Below are 14701 nucleotides of genomic sequence, written 5' to 3' on the forward strand. Positions count from 1 at the left end.
CACTAACATGATTTTATCATCATCTTAAAATCATTATCCTAATTTATGGAGTTCATAATAATATAATAGAACAATACATAGCATATGATGAAACAAAAAATACTTCAATTTTATTCACAATAAAATATGTCAATTACATGAGTATGGAAGATAAAGTAAATTAATCCCTTTACATATATCATGAGATTAGTCTGCATGGTATTAACTCTTTCATTTTCTTCATTTCAAGAACACTGGTATCCCTACGAAGGATCTTTCATGCCATATCCCAAGATAGAATTCTGATCCTAAAGTATACCAAAAAAGGATCAACTTGTTTGATGTAAACAACCGCTCAAGAAAGGGATCTCCCAACTTCTGCAATATCTGCTAGATATTACTTTGAAACTCATGACTATGCTTTAAAATAATAAGCTGGACACTAAATACATAAGGGGAATCAAAATTCTCACTTCCAGGCTATAGCTATCTGAGAGAGGTGGAACATCGAATTGTGAGTGATCATGTATAGAAAATCTAACTTTGATATAAATTAAATAGGTAATTGAAAAAAATCTATTTAGTGAAAATAAAAAATTATTATGTCCATAAATTAAAAAATAATTCACACAGACTATAGAACTGTACATGGAGGCACCAATTTACAGCATCATCAGCAAGTATACATGACTTGTGATTATTCACTAAATCCAAAAACTCTAAAAAACTTGCTTGCTAATAAAAAAGATAAATAAATAAATCAATAATTGATGACTTAAGAAAATACACGGATCACCTCAAAGTGTATAGTGTTTTCTGATAAGTTTTATCTAATTTCTCCTCTTTTTTTAAGAAAAAAAAAGGACACATTAGTGACAATGAGCTAATAAAAAGATAAAAACCTAGATTGCCTGTTTAGATCTCGTAGAATCCTACATGTTCAAGTATTCATGGAGAGAAGAGAGAAATTCATATGAAAAACTAAAAGTTTAATAGTACCTCTGATCACACATACCTACTAAGCACAACTAATCCATTGTAACTCTATAATTCTGTAACCATCTATGAACAACTATGACCCCGACTAGGCACTAATGCTACTACAGCCACTCCTTTGAAACACAAAGACTATCCCTCCTATACTACCAGAGTTTATATTAGTCCAACACATAATTGCAGGACTCAAGTACAACTAAAATCTCCAGACAGAAGGCGATATTCAGATCCCAATCTAATTTAAGTTCCAAAAATCTTTGAAACAGCCTCGCTTAATCCAATCTTTATAAATGCCATGAAATGCCATAATGGCCATTGCCATCTATTTTGCAGTATATGGAACATCCGAAAAATCATTGAGCCAACAATCATGCCACACAATCAACCTCAACCACCCTACTCAAGAAGTTTCAAGTCCTTGATCAGTTGTGCACCATTGATATAATATTAACAATTTGCACAGAAAATTTGACTTGATTTAGTGTCACATCCGATGGTAGATCATGATTACATGCACCATATTAATCCGTCCCTTTTCAGTTCATCGCATCAACTTCTAAATTTGCATCTCCTCATCAATTGGAGCCTCCCATCACATGGCTTTTCCACCAGCAACCGACTTTCCTCGCATGCATACAGATCTGAGGGAGCGCCTTCAATTACACCAAAACCATATTTGTTCATAAACTTCTTAGGTGTCCACATGTTGAAGGAGATCTCTCAAATCTATGCATCATCGGTACTTATCTTGGTGCATTAAAAACATTGTGTAAATTTGATGTTCTGATTGAATCTGAAGTAAATATCAGATCTCAGACTTTCTGAAAAGGGAGAAAAGATGGCATTTGATATAATCAACAGTTAAAAGGAACCTCTACTCCTGATCGGTAAGCTAATGGACATGGGGAACAACTGCACTTCAGGTTTTAAAATCATAAAATAGCCCTGCTTTCTACTGCTTTATCCAACTCATTATATGTTTACAATTTTCCCTTCTAGAGCTCTCTTTGCTGGCCAAGACAGTCCAGTTCTTTCCTTTTTGAAAATATTTCTTTGTATACCTTTATTTGAATAATACAATGTAGAATTCCACCGTACAATGTGATGCAAGGCCTATTACTTCCAGGATAAAGAAAAAGCAAAGAATTTGACTGCATAGCTAAAATGTCACCTAAAGTGAGCCTGCTCAGTGATAAGCTTCCCTGAACTCCTAGAAATGTTGTAATTTGTCATCTACAATCTGATAGCTTGCATGTCTAAGTTTTACAAAAACGGGTGAACTCTTTTATTTCTACCTCATATTTGAATGACACTGCTCCTCTTGCAAAGAGGACATAGGTCCTAATTACTTCAACAAAGCCACATGAAACTTTTTTGTTTGATTAAATAACAGTCCTGTCTCTGCCCAAACTTAATCAAAAGTTAAGAAAGAACGAACAAAATAACCCTACAATTAGTAAAACAAACCTAGGTATACGGCCCCAGTTGAGCTAATGACATCTTCCATTATCTAAAATATTAAGGGGGAAGGGTGCATTTTGTTATTAGTCGCTTTATAATTATTCACAAAGATGTACAGGAAGCAAACTTGGCTGCCAAAATTGATGTGCTAACAATCAGGTTTTTAGCATAAGCAGAGTGGTTCATAGAGTTCAATGCGTGATCAAGATTGACAATGAAGAATTACATTTGTTAGAATCTAACCATCTGGCACAGTCTTTCCCTTTGGAAATGTTAAAAAGAAAAAACTTTTCTTTTTGATGAATACACCCCCATTTGAACCATCCAGAGTTTAAAATAAACTAGCATGAGAAAGCACTTATTAAAGTATGATTTTTCTACCAATTAAATAGAAGAAAAAAACTCAAGTTTCAATATCTACATGCAATATAGAAGTTGTAGAGGTCATCATCCTAGCAGAAAATTAATAAAGAAACATGATATACAATTCAAGCATCAGCTAAATGGTCCATAGCTTACCGAGGTCATTTTCCATAAAAATTCAATAGCATTGGCCATAGACAACAGAGCATATCAAGGTGATAATAACCATTGCCAACAAACTTTAACCCATTCATCTAGGTTTCATTATGCTTCCTTCTTCACCATACTACCCTATAGAAAGGCTGATCCTCCTTACTATAGGATTTTTCAGATCTCGTCCTTTCTATAGCCTTCTACACAAATCTAGGCCCCCTCTTTGCCAATGCACTATTATTTCACATAAGCATGTATCTCAAATTGATAGTCATTACTTCAATATTGTGCTAAATAACATGGGTGGTGAGGTATCTTTCTGATTCGGTCTTTCTTTTGATTTTCCTGATTTACAACTTAAATGCTAGGGCAGGAAAAGGAGCACAAGAAAAATAATTGAAGGAGAAAATTTTTGACACCATATATTAGCAATCCCGCCTCTAAGTTTTGCAACTACAATAGGTGGTGCAAAGAAAGGCAGATTTATAGAACATCAGTATCCAACATGATTGCTCAAAATGACCAGACTTTAGTGAGATAGTTAGCCACATAATCCCTGCATCCTGCAGCACACAAAACGGAAGCCTCCCAAAATAATTCCTATGAGATAGAATACATTACATGCAACTATATCAGCAGAGAAAATCCTTGCAAGCACAGGTATGGTTTAGAGGATGCCAATTTGAGGAGCACAGGATGTACATGAGAAGTTCCATAGCAAAAAATACTGATATCATTTAATACAACATACCTGAGCTTCTAGACGTCTGTGCTATTGGTAACGCCGGCAATGACATCTCTGTAAATTCAAGAAACCAGATAGGAAGATTAATTTCAAATTGTGAAAACCATCAAGCTTGCATTGTTTTAAATAATATTGGGTAAGTTGGGATATGTATCAGAAAGGCAAAATTGCAAGAAACATTGTCCTAAATCCTGATTACAAACATCTAGAAAATCAATATTTTACTCACCAGGAGCACAAAGGGACAAGGATGAAAGCGAAGATGAGGAAGGCCATGGTGCAGCAATATTGTCACTCAAGTCACACGTAAAGCTAAATCCTGTAACATTATCAAGTACAATGTCTGCTGGTAAACTCCGAAGCAGACAGCCTGCATGCAAAAATATGTTATAGGTAAAGATGACGTACTGTATGAAAAGTACCTATGAATTCGATATTAAAAGATGCGTATAGCAAACCTTGTTGCCCATATGCTGCCCCAATTGCATACATCAACATAAGTAAAATAATGTTAGAGACTAGTCACAATTCAGAGGGCTTAAAATAGAAGACAAACATGTTAATAAGGGCCTGTTTGGATATTCCTACAGGATTGGGCTGAAATTCCTATAGGATTCATGGATTAGACCGTCTATTTAAGCATAACCTTGTATCAACCACACACCACCCAGCCTAAAACCTATAGAGATTAAAAAAAAAGGACCTCCATGGGTCTTTTTTTCCTTTGTGCAGCCCAAAGACTAGGGTTTAAGCTGGGTTTAGATAGGCTCTTAGAAAATACATGCTAGATGGGCCAAAAGGCCTGATTCGTACAGGATTTTCAGCCCAATACTACAGGAATATCCAAACAGGCTGTAAATAGTAAATATACCCTGAAGGCTGAAGTCTTTCAAGTCAACATCACAAAGTTCATATACATTTGTCATAACACCTCCTTTCTGTAGCATTGACCCAAAGAGTGTTGCACAGTTGATGGCTTGCCTATTTGTTATCAGCATTTGTTTTTGTATTGCTGCAATATAAGTATTTAATGAAGCACAGCAGGAAGGATTCGGAGAAGCCACATCACGGCATGCTTTGATAACTGATGAAGGCTCTTCAAATGTCAAGGGACAAACTATGAGAGAACAGACCAAATGTCAGTCACATGTCATGAATTTGTGTTGTTGTATTGACATTGTGTGAAGCAGAATCCCTGATTATTGCATTTATAAGTTGTGAACATAGTCCCACCATCAAGTGCTGGCAAATGATAAGTGGATGGTGAATGCAAGAGAAAGCATTAATGCAGCATCAGTGCACACAGGTACACATGCAGGCAAATGAGCATTTAGGAGTGTTAAGCATGCATGGGTATTTACAAAAGTATACGTATATAATCTCATGCTTTTCCATATAGTCTGTAGTTTCTCCTCATTTTTTTCTCATATAATTCTATTATCTCATTGTTCTGTCATCAGTTTTTCTTTTCAATATGGAGCAATATTTGGCTAATATTCAGGAAATTTTGCACTGTTGGAATTATATCTTTTGAAAGAGCAAAATAATGCCTAACTTCGGGATATATGTATGTATGTACAGAGAAAGTCACACACACACACACACACACACACACACACACAGAGAGAGAGAGAGAGAGAGAGAAGTGGTGAAGGTGAAAAGCATGTCGTGTTATTGTAAGCAATGGGAAATGCTTACTGCAACCCTACAAAATAATAATACAACAGACCTTTGTTAACCTTGCAGCCAGATAATATCCGAAAAGCAGCATTAGCAGCCTCTGGTGAGAGCTTCCTAGAAAGCCAAGCATACACCACCCCTTTACAGTCATTGACAACACTGATTGTGGTGCCACTCCCAGGTATATTAAAAATCTCAAGCATACTTGCTCCTACAAGAGAGATACGAAGTGCAGCTTCCATGATTGCAGGTTGACAGACAGGCCTGCAGCACTCCTTAAGTGGGTCAACTGCGCTGCATGCATCTAGCAGTTTGCTTGTGTTAACTGTTTTCTCAAATGATGTAATATCCTTCACAGGACATGAACCACCAGTAAGATTTGATGGTTTCACAGAGCAAAGTGCAGGGATAGTACTGTTTGCCCCTCTGCTAGCTAATATGCTCATGACATCTGAAAAACAATCATTAGCAGCAGCCTGGTGCAGAACAAGCATGTCAGATTCACTGCTATAAGTGGCTTGGAAAATGTGCATCAAACTGTTAACCTGGGGACAACAAATAACATTCCCAACTAATGCTGCTAAAGGTGCAGAACAATCAGAAGCAGTCTTATCCACAATATCTGATATTGAAGAAAAATTTACGGGGCATTTCCCAGTCAAAATTGGCTCATATGTGCTTGGAAAGGACGGATACATTGGTGGTAGTGGTTCTACAGGATATGGATTATGCGGAATGACAGCAGGAGAGATCTCTATTGGATCAAAGAGGCCAGCAGGTGGATCAGACAGCACAAATTTATCAGGAACACTGGACTTTGGTTTAAGTACCACTTCCTGAGACACAACTTGCTGGAAACCACATAACCAAATTGCAAATATGAGAAATCGACGATAGATTGTACCTGCAATAAAACTTATCTCTAGTCAGCATTTATTGAATTATCAAGATAACAAAAATGGTAGATATCATTAATATTAGAGGACATGGTATCTTGCATGCAAGGAACAGGAAATCATGTCGCACACACATTGTGGGCTAGAAAACTGGTATTTATAGCGGAAGCATGGATGACTGTGATTAAATAAAGACATTTTCCAGCACCGGGTGGCGGGCGGTCGCACAAGAGAGAGAGAGAGATGTGAATCATAAGGTGACGGAATCCCAAGCTTCCAGCCATCCAGCACTCACTTTTTTCCTTTCAAATATCACATTTTTCCCTTGCCCATGTGGTTTCTCAGGAATCTCAATTCATTTGTGTCTTCCCTACCTGGTCCAACTAGAATTCCTGATGTTTCTTTCCTTTTGACTTTTCTTAAGACTACTAATTATAGAAGAAATCACATCTTTCCTTTCTTAGTTGGACTCTCAACCAGACTGTTGAATCCTGGTTTTCCATCTCGCATGTCATCACATGAGATGGTCAGTTGAACGTCCAGTGAGAAGCATTGATTAATCATGTGTCTTTCGCTATATACCGGCATAGACACTGTCTATGCCGGGATGACATTTTGTTGCCATGCACATACATACATAATGTATGTGTGTGTGTATATATATATGTATGTATGTATGTATGTATACATACGTACATATGTGTGTATACATACGTATGTATGTGTGTATACATACGTACGTACGTATGTATGTATACGTATGCATGTATGTACGTACATACGTACGTAGTATGTATGTAGGTATATATATACGTACATATATATGTATGTACGTACATATATATGTATACATATGTATGTATGTATGTATGTATGTATACGTACATATGTGTGTGTGTATATATATACACGTACATATATATGTATGTGTGTGTGTGCGTACATATGTATGTATGATGTATACATACATACATATGTATGTATGTAGGTATATATATACGTACATATGTGTGTGTGTACGTACATATGTATATATGTATGTATACGTACATATGTATGTAGGTATATATATACGTACATATATATATGTGTGTGTGTGTACGTACATATGTATGTATGTACGTACGTACGTATACGTACATATGTATGTATGCATGTAGATATATATATACACGTACATATATATGTGTGTGTGTACGTACATATGTATGTATGTGTGTATGTATGTATATGTACATATGCATGTATGTATGTAGGTATATATATACGTATATATTTGTGTGTGTGTGTGTGTCTATATACACACACACACACATGCATGCATGCATGCATATTCATATATATATACATACATATACATCTGCATATATATACATACATATGTATGTATGTATGCATGTATGCATATGTATGTATGTATGTATGTATACATATGTACATATGTATGTATGTATCTGTGTCTATATATGTATATATGTGTATATACACATATATACATATACATATATGTGCATATATATGCATATATATGTTCTGCATGCAATATGTTAAATGTGGTCACTTTCGTATAAGGTCATTTAGCATGCAACTTGATAGACATATTTAGGTAGCTATTTCTAGCATTTATGCAGAATAATACATGTTTTACCAATTTAGGTATGTTGTCCAGGCTCTCAGATAATAGCTAATGGAATTACGTGCTCACAATGATTGTCCAAAGAAAAACAGGTTAATTCCCCTCTAAAACTAGGAAACCTTTCCAGTTGCATCAATGGGAGCATTGCCATTTCACCAATATGTCCTATGCGCATAAGAATACCTTTGAGAATAACACATCTTTTACTATGTTACCAAGCATACAAGGTAGTATAAGATATCTTCAGCTCATTAGTCATGATTATGGCAATATGCTCTAACATCCATTTTTTGTGATGCTGTGTATGCATAACTTTATAGGCTATTACCAATTTAAGCATGTTTTTAATGAGTTGATGGCTACAAAAAGGAAGAACCAAACTGCTGGGCTATCATGGTTGCAGAAGGATATTTTCAGTTTCCCATAAGACTAGGAGATATGTATTGAAAAGGTGGACTTAGAATCCACAATAGTAATATCCGATAATCATGATCAAAGTCTATTATTTGCATGTTAAATATGCACAGTTGAACTTCAACCAAGCTCATTCATTACTTAATGCACTAACAAGCAAAATTTATAATCCCCGTGCTCAACTATGTTACAGGCATGTGCACCCAGTGTAAACATTACAAAATCCCACCCTTTTCCTTCTTGTATTAATGGATTTTTGCAAATATAAATTGCTTGATTAATATATGGGTGTTGCCCATGAGAAATCATATTGCAATGTTCATGAATCCTTAACGTGTAGATGATTTTATATAGTGTTACCAGGACCAGGGTTTGCCATACCGGGCCGAACCGCCCGGTATGGGGCGTGCCGAACCGTCCCGACGGGGAACCGAGACAGTTCCGGCATGCAAAACGGTACATGCCGTTGCTAGAAAGAAAAAGAAAAGAAGAGAGAGAAATAGAGAGAGAGAGGGAGGAAGGAAGAAAAAGAAGGGGATCCGCCGGAGGGGCCGCTGGAGGCCCTCCGACGGGCAGCCGTGGCCGTCGGGCGGCGGAACGGCCTCCCGCGGCTCCGCACGGGGAACAGGGGCGGATCGCCCTTGTTTCTCGAATTTTTTTTTTTTTTAAGTTTTTTCAAAACGAAGTCGGCGAGTGATTTGCCGACTTCACTTAATTAAGTCGGCAAACCACTTGCCGACTTCATTTTGAAAAAGCGTTTTAAAAAAAAATTCGAGAAACAGGGGCGGATCGCCCCTGTTCCCCGCGCGGAGCCGCGGGAGGCCGTTCCGCCGCCCGACGGCCACGGCTGTCTGTCGAAGGGCCTCCGGCGGCCCCTCCGGTGGATCCCCTTCCTTCTTTTTCTTCCTTCCTCCCTCTCTCTCTCTATTTCTCTCTCTTTCTCTTTTTCTTTCCCAATTTCCTTCGTCGGTTCGCCTCGGTTCGAAACGGAACGGAGGCATGCCGTATCGTACCGCCGGCCGGCCGATCCGGCCACCGATACCGGTACAGGAAACCTTGACCAGGACACTTCAAATTTGGTATTTTGATATGTCAAACACTTGGACACTAGGGACATTTCATGACAGTGCTAGACACTTCATATTATCCAATCATGATGCTCTAACATTATTACATGTCTACATTCGTCACATCTTTATGAAAGTTACCAAGTCTAACATAACAATTTGGAGCCATTTGATCAGACATTATGAACTTAAGCAGCATAGATCTAGCTCATTACTCATTATATGCAAACATGGATACATATTTGAATATGTGAACTGAGCTTTAGCTTAGTGGTAGCACCCTCTTGCTTATATGCAAGAGGTCAAAGGTTCAAGCCATTAACCAGCCGAACATCAAGAATTTTTATTTTATCCAAGTTTCAGGGAGGAAGGGAGCTGGGGAGTGGAAGAGGAAGAGCATAGGGCTTGTGGGCCTGCTCCTGCACGACCAAAAAAAAAATCTTTTTTTCTTTTAACCTGTAGGAACCAAGCCATGCTAACCCAGTGCTCTCCCTTCTTCCCTCTCCCACTACCTCCCTCTCTTCACTACACACTCCCAATCATGTCCTACTCTGCCAGATTTAACCAAATAGGCTCTAAATGTTGCAGGAAAGATCTAATTCCCACCTGCTTCTCAAAGAAAAAAAAACATATTTGAATAAATTACATACACACACACACACATACATATACATATATATCTATAAGACAAACATGTCTCTATGTCAGATTATTAGAAGATTCTCATGTCAGATTCTTATGGAAGAGTTAGCTGGCATTTTCTAATGCAGCTTCAATTTTATGTTTGGTGAAAAATACGTCCAACCAGAACATTTTGAGAGTTATTCATTCAATAGTTGGTAAATATCTGCAGAATAATTTATCATATGTTTGAAAATTTTATTATATCCTAGCAAATATAGAAATTAAAACCATTTAATTCAGACATTCTCTTTAAATAGATAAACTGGTAAAACAAATGAGAAACATGTAACAAAAGCCTAAATAATGACAAAGGAAAAAGGATAGGAAATGGCAGTGTTTTGTTGACAGTCATGAAGTGACAATTTTTTAGGATGTAGTTCTTGAAAATTTCCAGAAAAGAATCTAAGATTTTCTTTAAGCCACTTACTGCGAAGGTGAGAATCAGCAATAAGAGGCTCCATATCTTCTCAACCTTTTGATGACATAGCTGCCTGCATGAAGAAGTGCCACAAGGCACCCAGTTATTTATTCACCAACACACCATAGTTCCACCATATGGTGAAATGCCTTGTAGACAACCTGCAGCTACAAACTTCAGAATGGAGAATGTAGAAGGGTTACATCATTCATAGATATTTTAGGAAGCAGATACTTCTTAACATAATACACTTTAATCTCTTTACTCGTGGTACCGATAACTTTATTGTTTACATTTAAAAGGTGATCTAGCTAATCATGTTGTTTAGTGCAGGCAGTTTGATGTATCATTAGATACTCCAATTAAATTGATTCCCATGATATACCACAGTTTGATAGCTAATTGTTTCTAATGTCTCAGTTTTATAGGATAAATGACTCAAGAAGCAGCATAAAGATGGGTAGCGTGTATCATCATTAAAGATAGATGAGTCCATACAGAAAATTTTTAGAATTCCAGAAAACACAATCATGCTGCATGCATCAAATATTTGGGCGATAAGAGGGTGTACGTGCATAAAACCCAGGCAGAAAAGTAGAAGATGTTGAGTATTTCTGGTAAAAGTAGGAAAAGCAAAGCCAAGAACGAGTTCACTTAATGATTTGACAAGAGAATAAGATATAGTGACAAGAACATTGTTTGATGATAATACATGGTACAATGAGAAAGATGGTCACGTCATGTATGACGAAGCCAAGAGCTCAACACAGTGAAGAAAGGGGCCTACGTTGGAGCTTCAAAACTTAGAAGATTATAGTTCAATTTAACTGTTTTATAAAACGTGCCTTATAGATGAAGGCCATTCATTTTATAAAGAACCAAACCTTGTCATACTTCTTGCTCCAGGATTTTTACAGTTTGGAATAGCAGTGGAGGATTGCTCCCTAATGCATGATCTTAAACTACAGCTACTAAGGAAGGCATCTCACCAACCAGTTGGCTTCGAGATTCTTTTGCAAGCCCCTCTTGTGTTTAGAGTTTCCTGGAAACAAAGTTTTAAATTCCGTGGGATGGGACTATTCCGATTTTCTTATAGAACGGGATGCGTCGCCGTCCTACTCCGTCCCGACACTTGAGATAGAAGATGTCCCAAAATGTCCTGCTCGGGATACTGGAATGCTAGCGGGACGGCCTGTTCCAACACATGAGATGGTACCCCATCCTGGTATCCCACGGGACGTCCTACTGGGATCTGGATCCCTGCCTATAAAGGAATTCAAAGTGAATTTTTTAAGTGTCTATCTTTGGTCAAGAGCTAATCATAAATATTTGCTTGGCTCTTCCAAAGAACCAGTGAACTAAGAGTTATGATCTGCAATCAACCCCATTTTTCCAGGTAAAGGATTAGATGATGAAAGCTTGTTTAGTGCCCACCCACCCACCCCCCCAACAACACACAAAACACCAAAAAAAAAAAAAGAGGCTCTCTTCTTCTCTCTATCCCACTAAAAAAAAAAAAATGCTCTCTTCTTCTCTCTATCACACTTCCTCTCTTGGAATTCTTCACTACTTTGAACAATTGCTTTCTCATGGCTGCATTTGGTCGAGCAGGCATGTGAAGATTCAATTGTTAATTGTTGCAAATTTTATTTTAAGTATCTCGTACGTGATCTGCAATTTCTTGGGTCTAGGTAATTTTAAGTGCACCCCCTGACTACCTCTACACCTCCCACTTTCAAACATTGCCACAAGCAAATAATATCTGCACAGTTCTGTCAACCAAGCAAATCTTCTAAAGGATCTTACATGTGCTAGACCTTCACTCAAACAGAGTAATCAAAGAATAGTGAAAGACATAATAAACCTAGCTTGACTACTAATGTGAGGATGATTTCATCAGCCTTGGGTTACAGGTTTGCTGATTACAAAGGAAAAAGACACACGTGAAACCACGTCTCATAATCTACATATTCTATACTATCTCTGCATTAATATTAAAGATCAGCCCCATTTTTTCATTGAAAGTGGAAACAATCTCCTCAAAGAATCACATTAAATGACCAACGGTTGTGTGCATTCATGAAAAGAAAACAACGTTCTTATCATAGATCACCCTACACTGCTTATAATCCCATTTCACTTAGATCACCCTAGTCATGATATCATCATCAAACTTGTGTTGCCAAAGATCCAGCCTCTCTGCTCAAATCTAGGGATGCAAGTTCTAATCTGCTCATACACTTCCAAAATCTGTCTTCATTCTTTTTCTAACAGATACTGCCCTATCAATTAATCATAGTATATACAGTGAATTAAAAAAAAAAAAGGAGAAACCAAAAATTTTCAACAGACATCAAACACATTGTTACGACGGTCACCGTGAGTGCCTTGGATCGGCGGTCACCGTGAGTGACTCGGATCGGCGTATACTTCATTCCGAGCTGCCGCCACGACCACCAATTGTTATGCAGAGCTGAGGTGCCCACGCGGTCCGTTTAGCATACGAGCCACCCTTATTGCCTCGGTCGACTTATTTCCTTGACATGCGCAACAGCTATTCCCCCGAATGAATAGGGTCTGACGTAACTGACTCTCCTGAACTCGCGGGGGTGATTAAGGGCTGGATTATCTCGCTCACAATGGCATGTCCAACGGCCCTGCAATTTCGAAATCGCACGATTTCACAACCGTGCAACCAACTGTTCGACAGCTTTCTATATATAAACAACCGGAGCCCCGAGGACCAGAGGTAAGTCTAGGCAATCCCTATCAGAGAATTTGTTGCTGCTCATTATTCTCTGCCTTCTGACTTGACCGTCGGAGGATCCTCGCTGGAACCATAACCTCTAATTTGGACTTGTTTTGCATGTTACTCCAACACCAACAACCCTACACGAGACTCAGTCGCCCTCTCTCCGACTTCGACCGATTTCAGCAGCAACAAATAGAGGAAGAGCCAACACTCGCATCATGGCTCCTAGACGAATATCTTTCCGACTCTCCAATGCCGCCGCCTCCCGCCAGGCAGTAGGCCAGGCCAACAACCAAGTGCAGCCAACGACGTCGGAGGTTCCACCACTGGCCTAGCCGACGTCGATCACGACTGACCAGCTCAACCAGCTTTTTTAGCAAGTCCAGAGTCTGACGACCGCAGTCCAGGTGGTCAAAACTTTTCTTGCATCCCTTCAGATGGCGCCGCAGCCTGCTCAGACTGCCCCTGCACCCTCTCCAGCGGTGCAACCTGCAATTCTCTCGATGGCGCCACCCGTGCCTTCCGCGGTGGTGCCCCCACAAAATCCTGTTCTGAACTTGGCTCCGCAGCTGCCACTTCAACCGGAGCCGCAGGCACCTCCTCGAAGTTCGAAAAGGAGGCCGACTCATCAAAGTCGCCCTAAGGCCCAACAACCGATCAGACGGCGATCTCCAAATCCGCAATCAGGGCGTGAATCAACCCCTGATCCCCACTTTCCTCTGCGCTCCAAGGCTTGCACCGTCCGAGATCTCGACATTGAAAGGCAGTTCCAAGCACTCGACCAACAATTGGACAAGATAGAAAATGCTCTCGACAACAATAATTCCTCGATGCTGCCTTACGAGGGGTTCAACAACAAGCCACCTTTCGTCCCGAGGATCGTGCAGGAGCCGCTCCCCCTGCACTTTAAATTGCCTCAGCTAGAGGTCTACGATGGGACCACCGACCCCATCAATCATCTAGAGATCTTTAAGACAGCAATGCTCTTCCAAGAAGTATCAGACGCAATCCTCTGTCGGGTGTTCCCTCCGACCCTTAAGGGGGCCGCTCGGCAGTGATATTTAAGCTTGAAGCCGGCCTCCATCTATTCTTTCGAAGACTTATGCCGATGCCGATCCTTTGTCGACCATTTTGTTAGCAACCGGCGATAGTAGAAGCAGTCCGACTACCTCCACACCATCAAGCAAAAAGAGAGAGTCGATCCACGCTTTTGTGAATAGATTCAACGTGGCAACTCTGGAGGTCCGCGACCTGGACCAGTCGACCGCGATGGCCACGATGATGGGTGGCCTACTGAAGAACGATTTGAAAAAGTCATTAACCAAAACTTATCCTCGGGATTTGTCAGATATGCTTGTCCGTGAGAAGTATGCACGCACGTTCTGTTGCGATAGGATCGAACAAAGAGTGCTCCCTAAAGTGGGAAGAGAGAACCCACCAGCGCTCTCGATCCCCAT

The 14701-nt window shown here is 39.3% G+C and overlaps 1 protein-coding gene across 12 annotated transcripts in view; it reads right to left on the bottom strand.

Moving 5' to 3' along the window:
* Positions 1-14701, bottom strand: part of LOC105034376 (uncharacterized GPI-anchored protein At1g61900) — a 61539-nt gene that overhangs the window by 22141 nt on the left and 24697 nt on the right. For 6 of the 12 annotated variants that reach the window (XM_019846979.3, XM_073245613.1, XM_019846978.3 and 3 more), the window contains exons 2-7: positions 10502-10653; positions 5427-6281; positions 4569-4814; positions 4156-4170; positions 3927-4067; positions 3704-3751 (exon numbers count right to left, since the gene is read on the bottom strand). In XM_019846979.3, coding sequence (XP_019702538.1) covers positions 3704-3751; positions 3927-4067; positions 4156-4170; positions 4569-4814; positions 5427-6281; positions 10502-10535 — 1339 coding nt within the window. In that variant the 5' untranslated portion in view covers positions 10536-10653. Of the gene's footprint in view, positions 1-129; positions 470-3207; positions 3553-3703; positions 3752-3926; positions 4068-4155; positions 4171-4568; positions 4815-5426; positions 6282-10501; positions 10667-14701 lie in introns of those variants that run through there. The other 6 variants (XM_073245618.1, XM_073245616.1, XM_029261611.2 and 3 more) reach the window with 6 other exon arrangements.

This window comes from Elaeis guineensis, chromosome 11 (assembly GCF_000442705.2).
Source record: "Elaeis guineensis isolate ETL-2024a chromosome 11, EG11, whole genome shotgun sequence".
Classification (NCBI taxonomy): Eukaryota; Viridiplantae; Streptophyta; class Magnoliopsida; order Arecales; family Arecaceae; genus Elaeis; species Elaeis guineensis.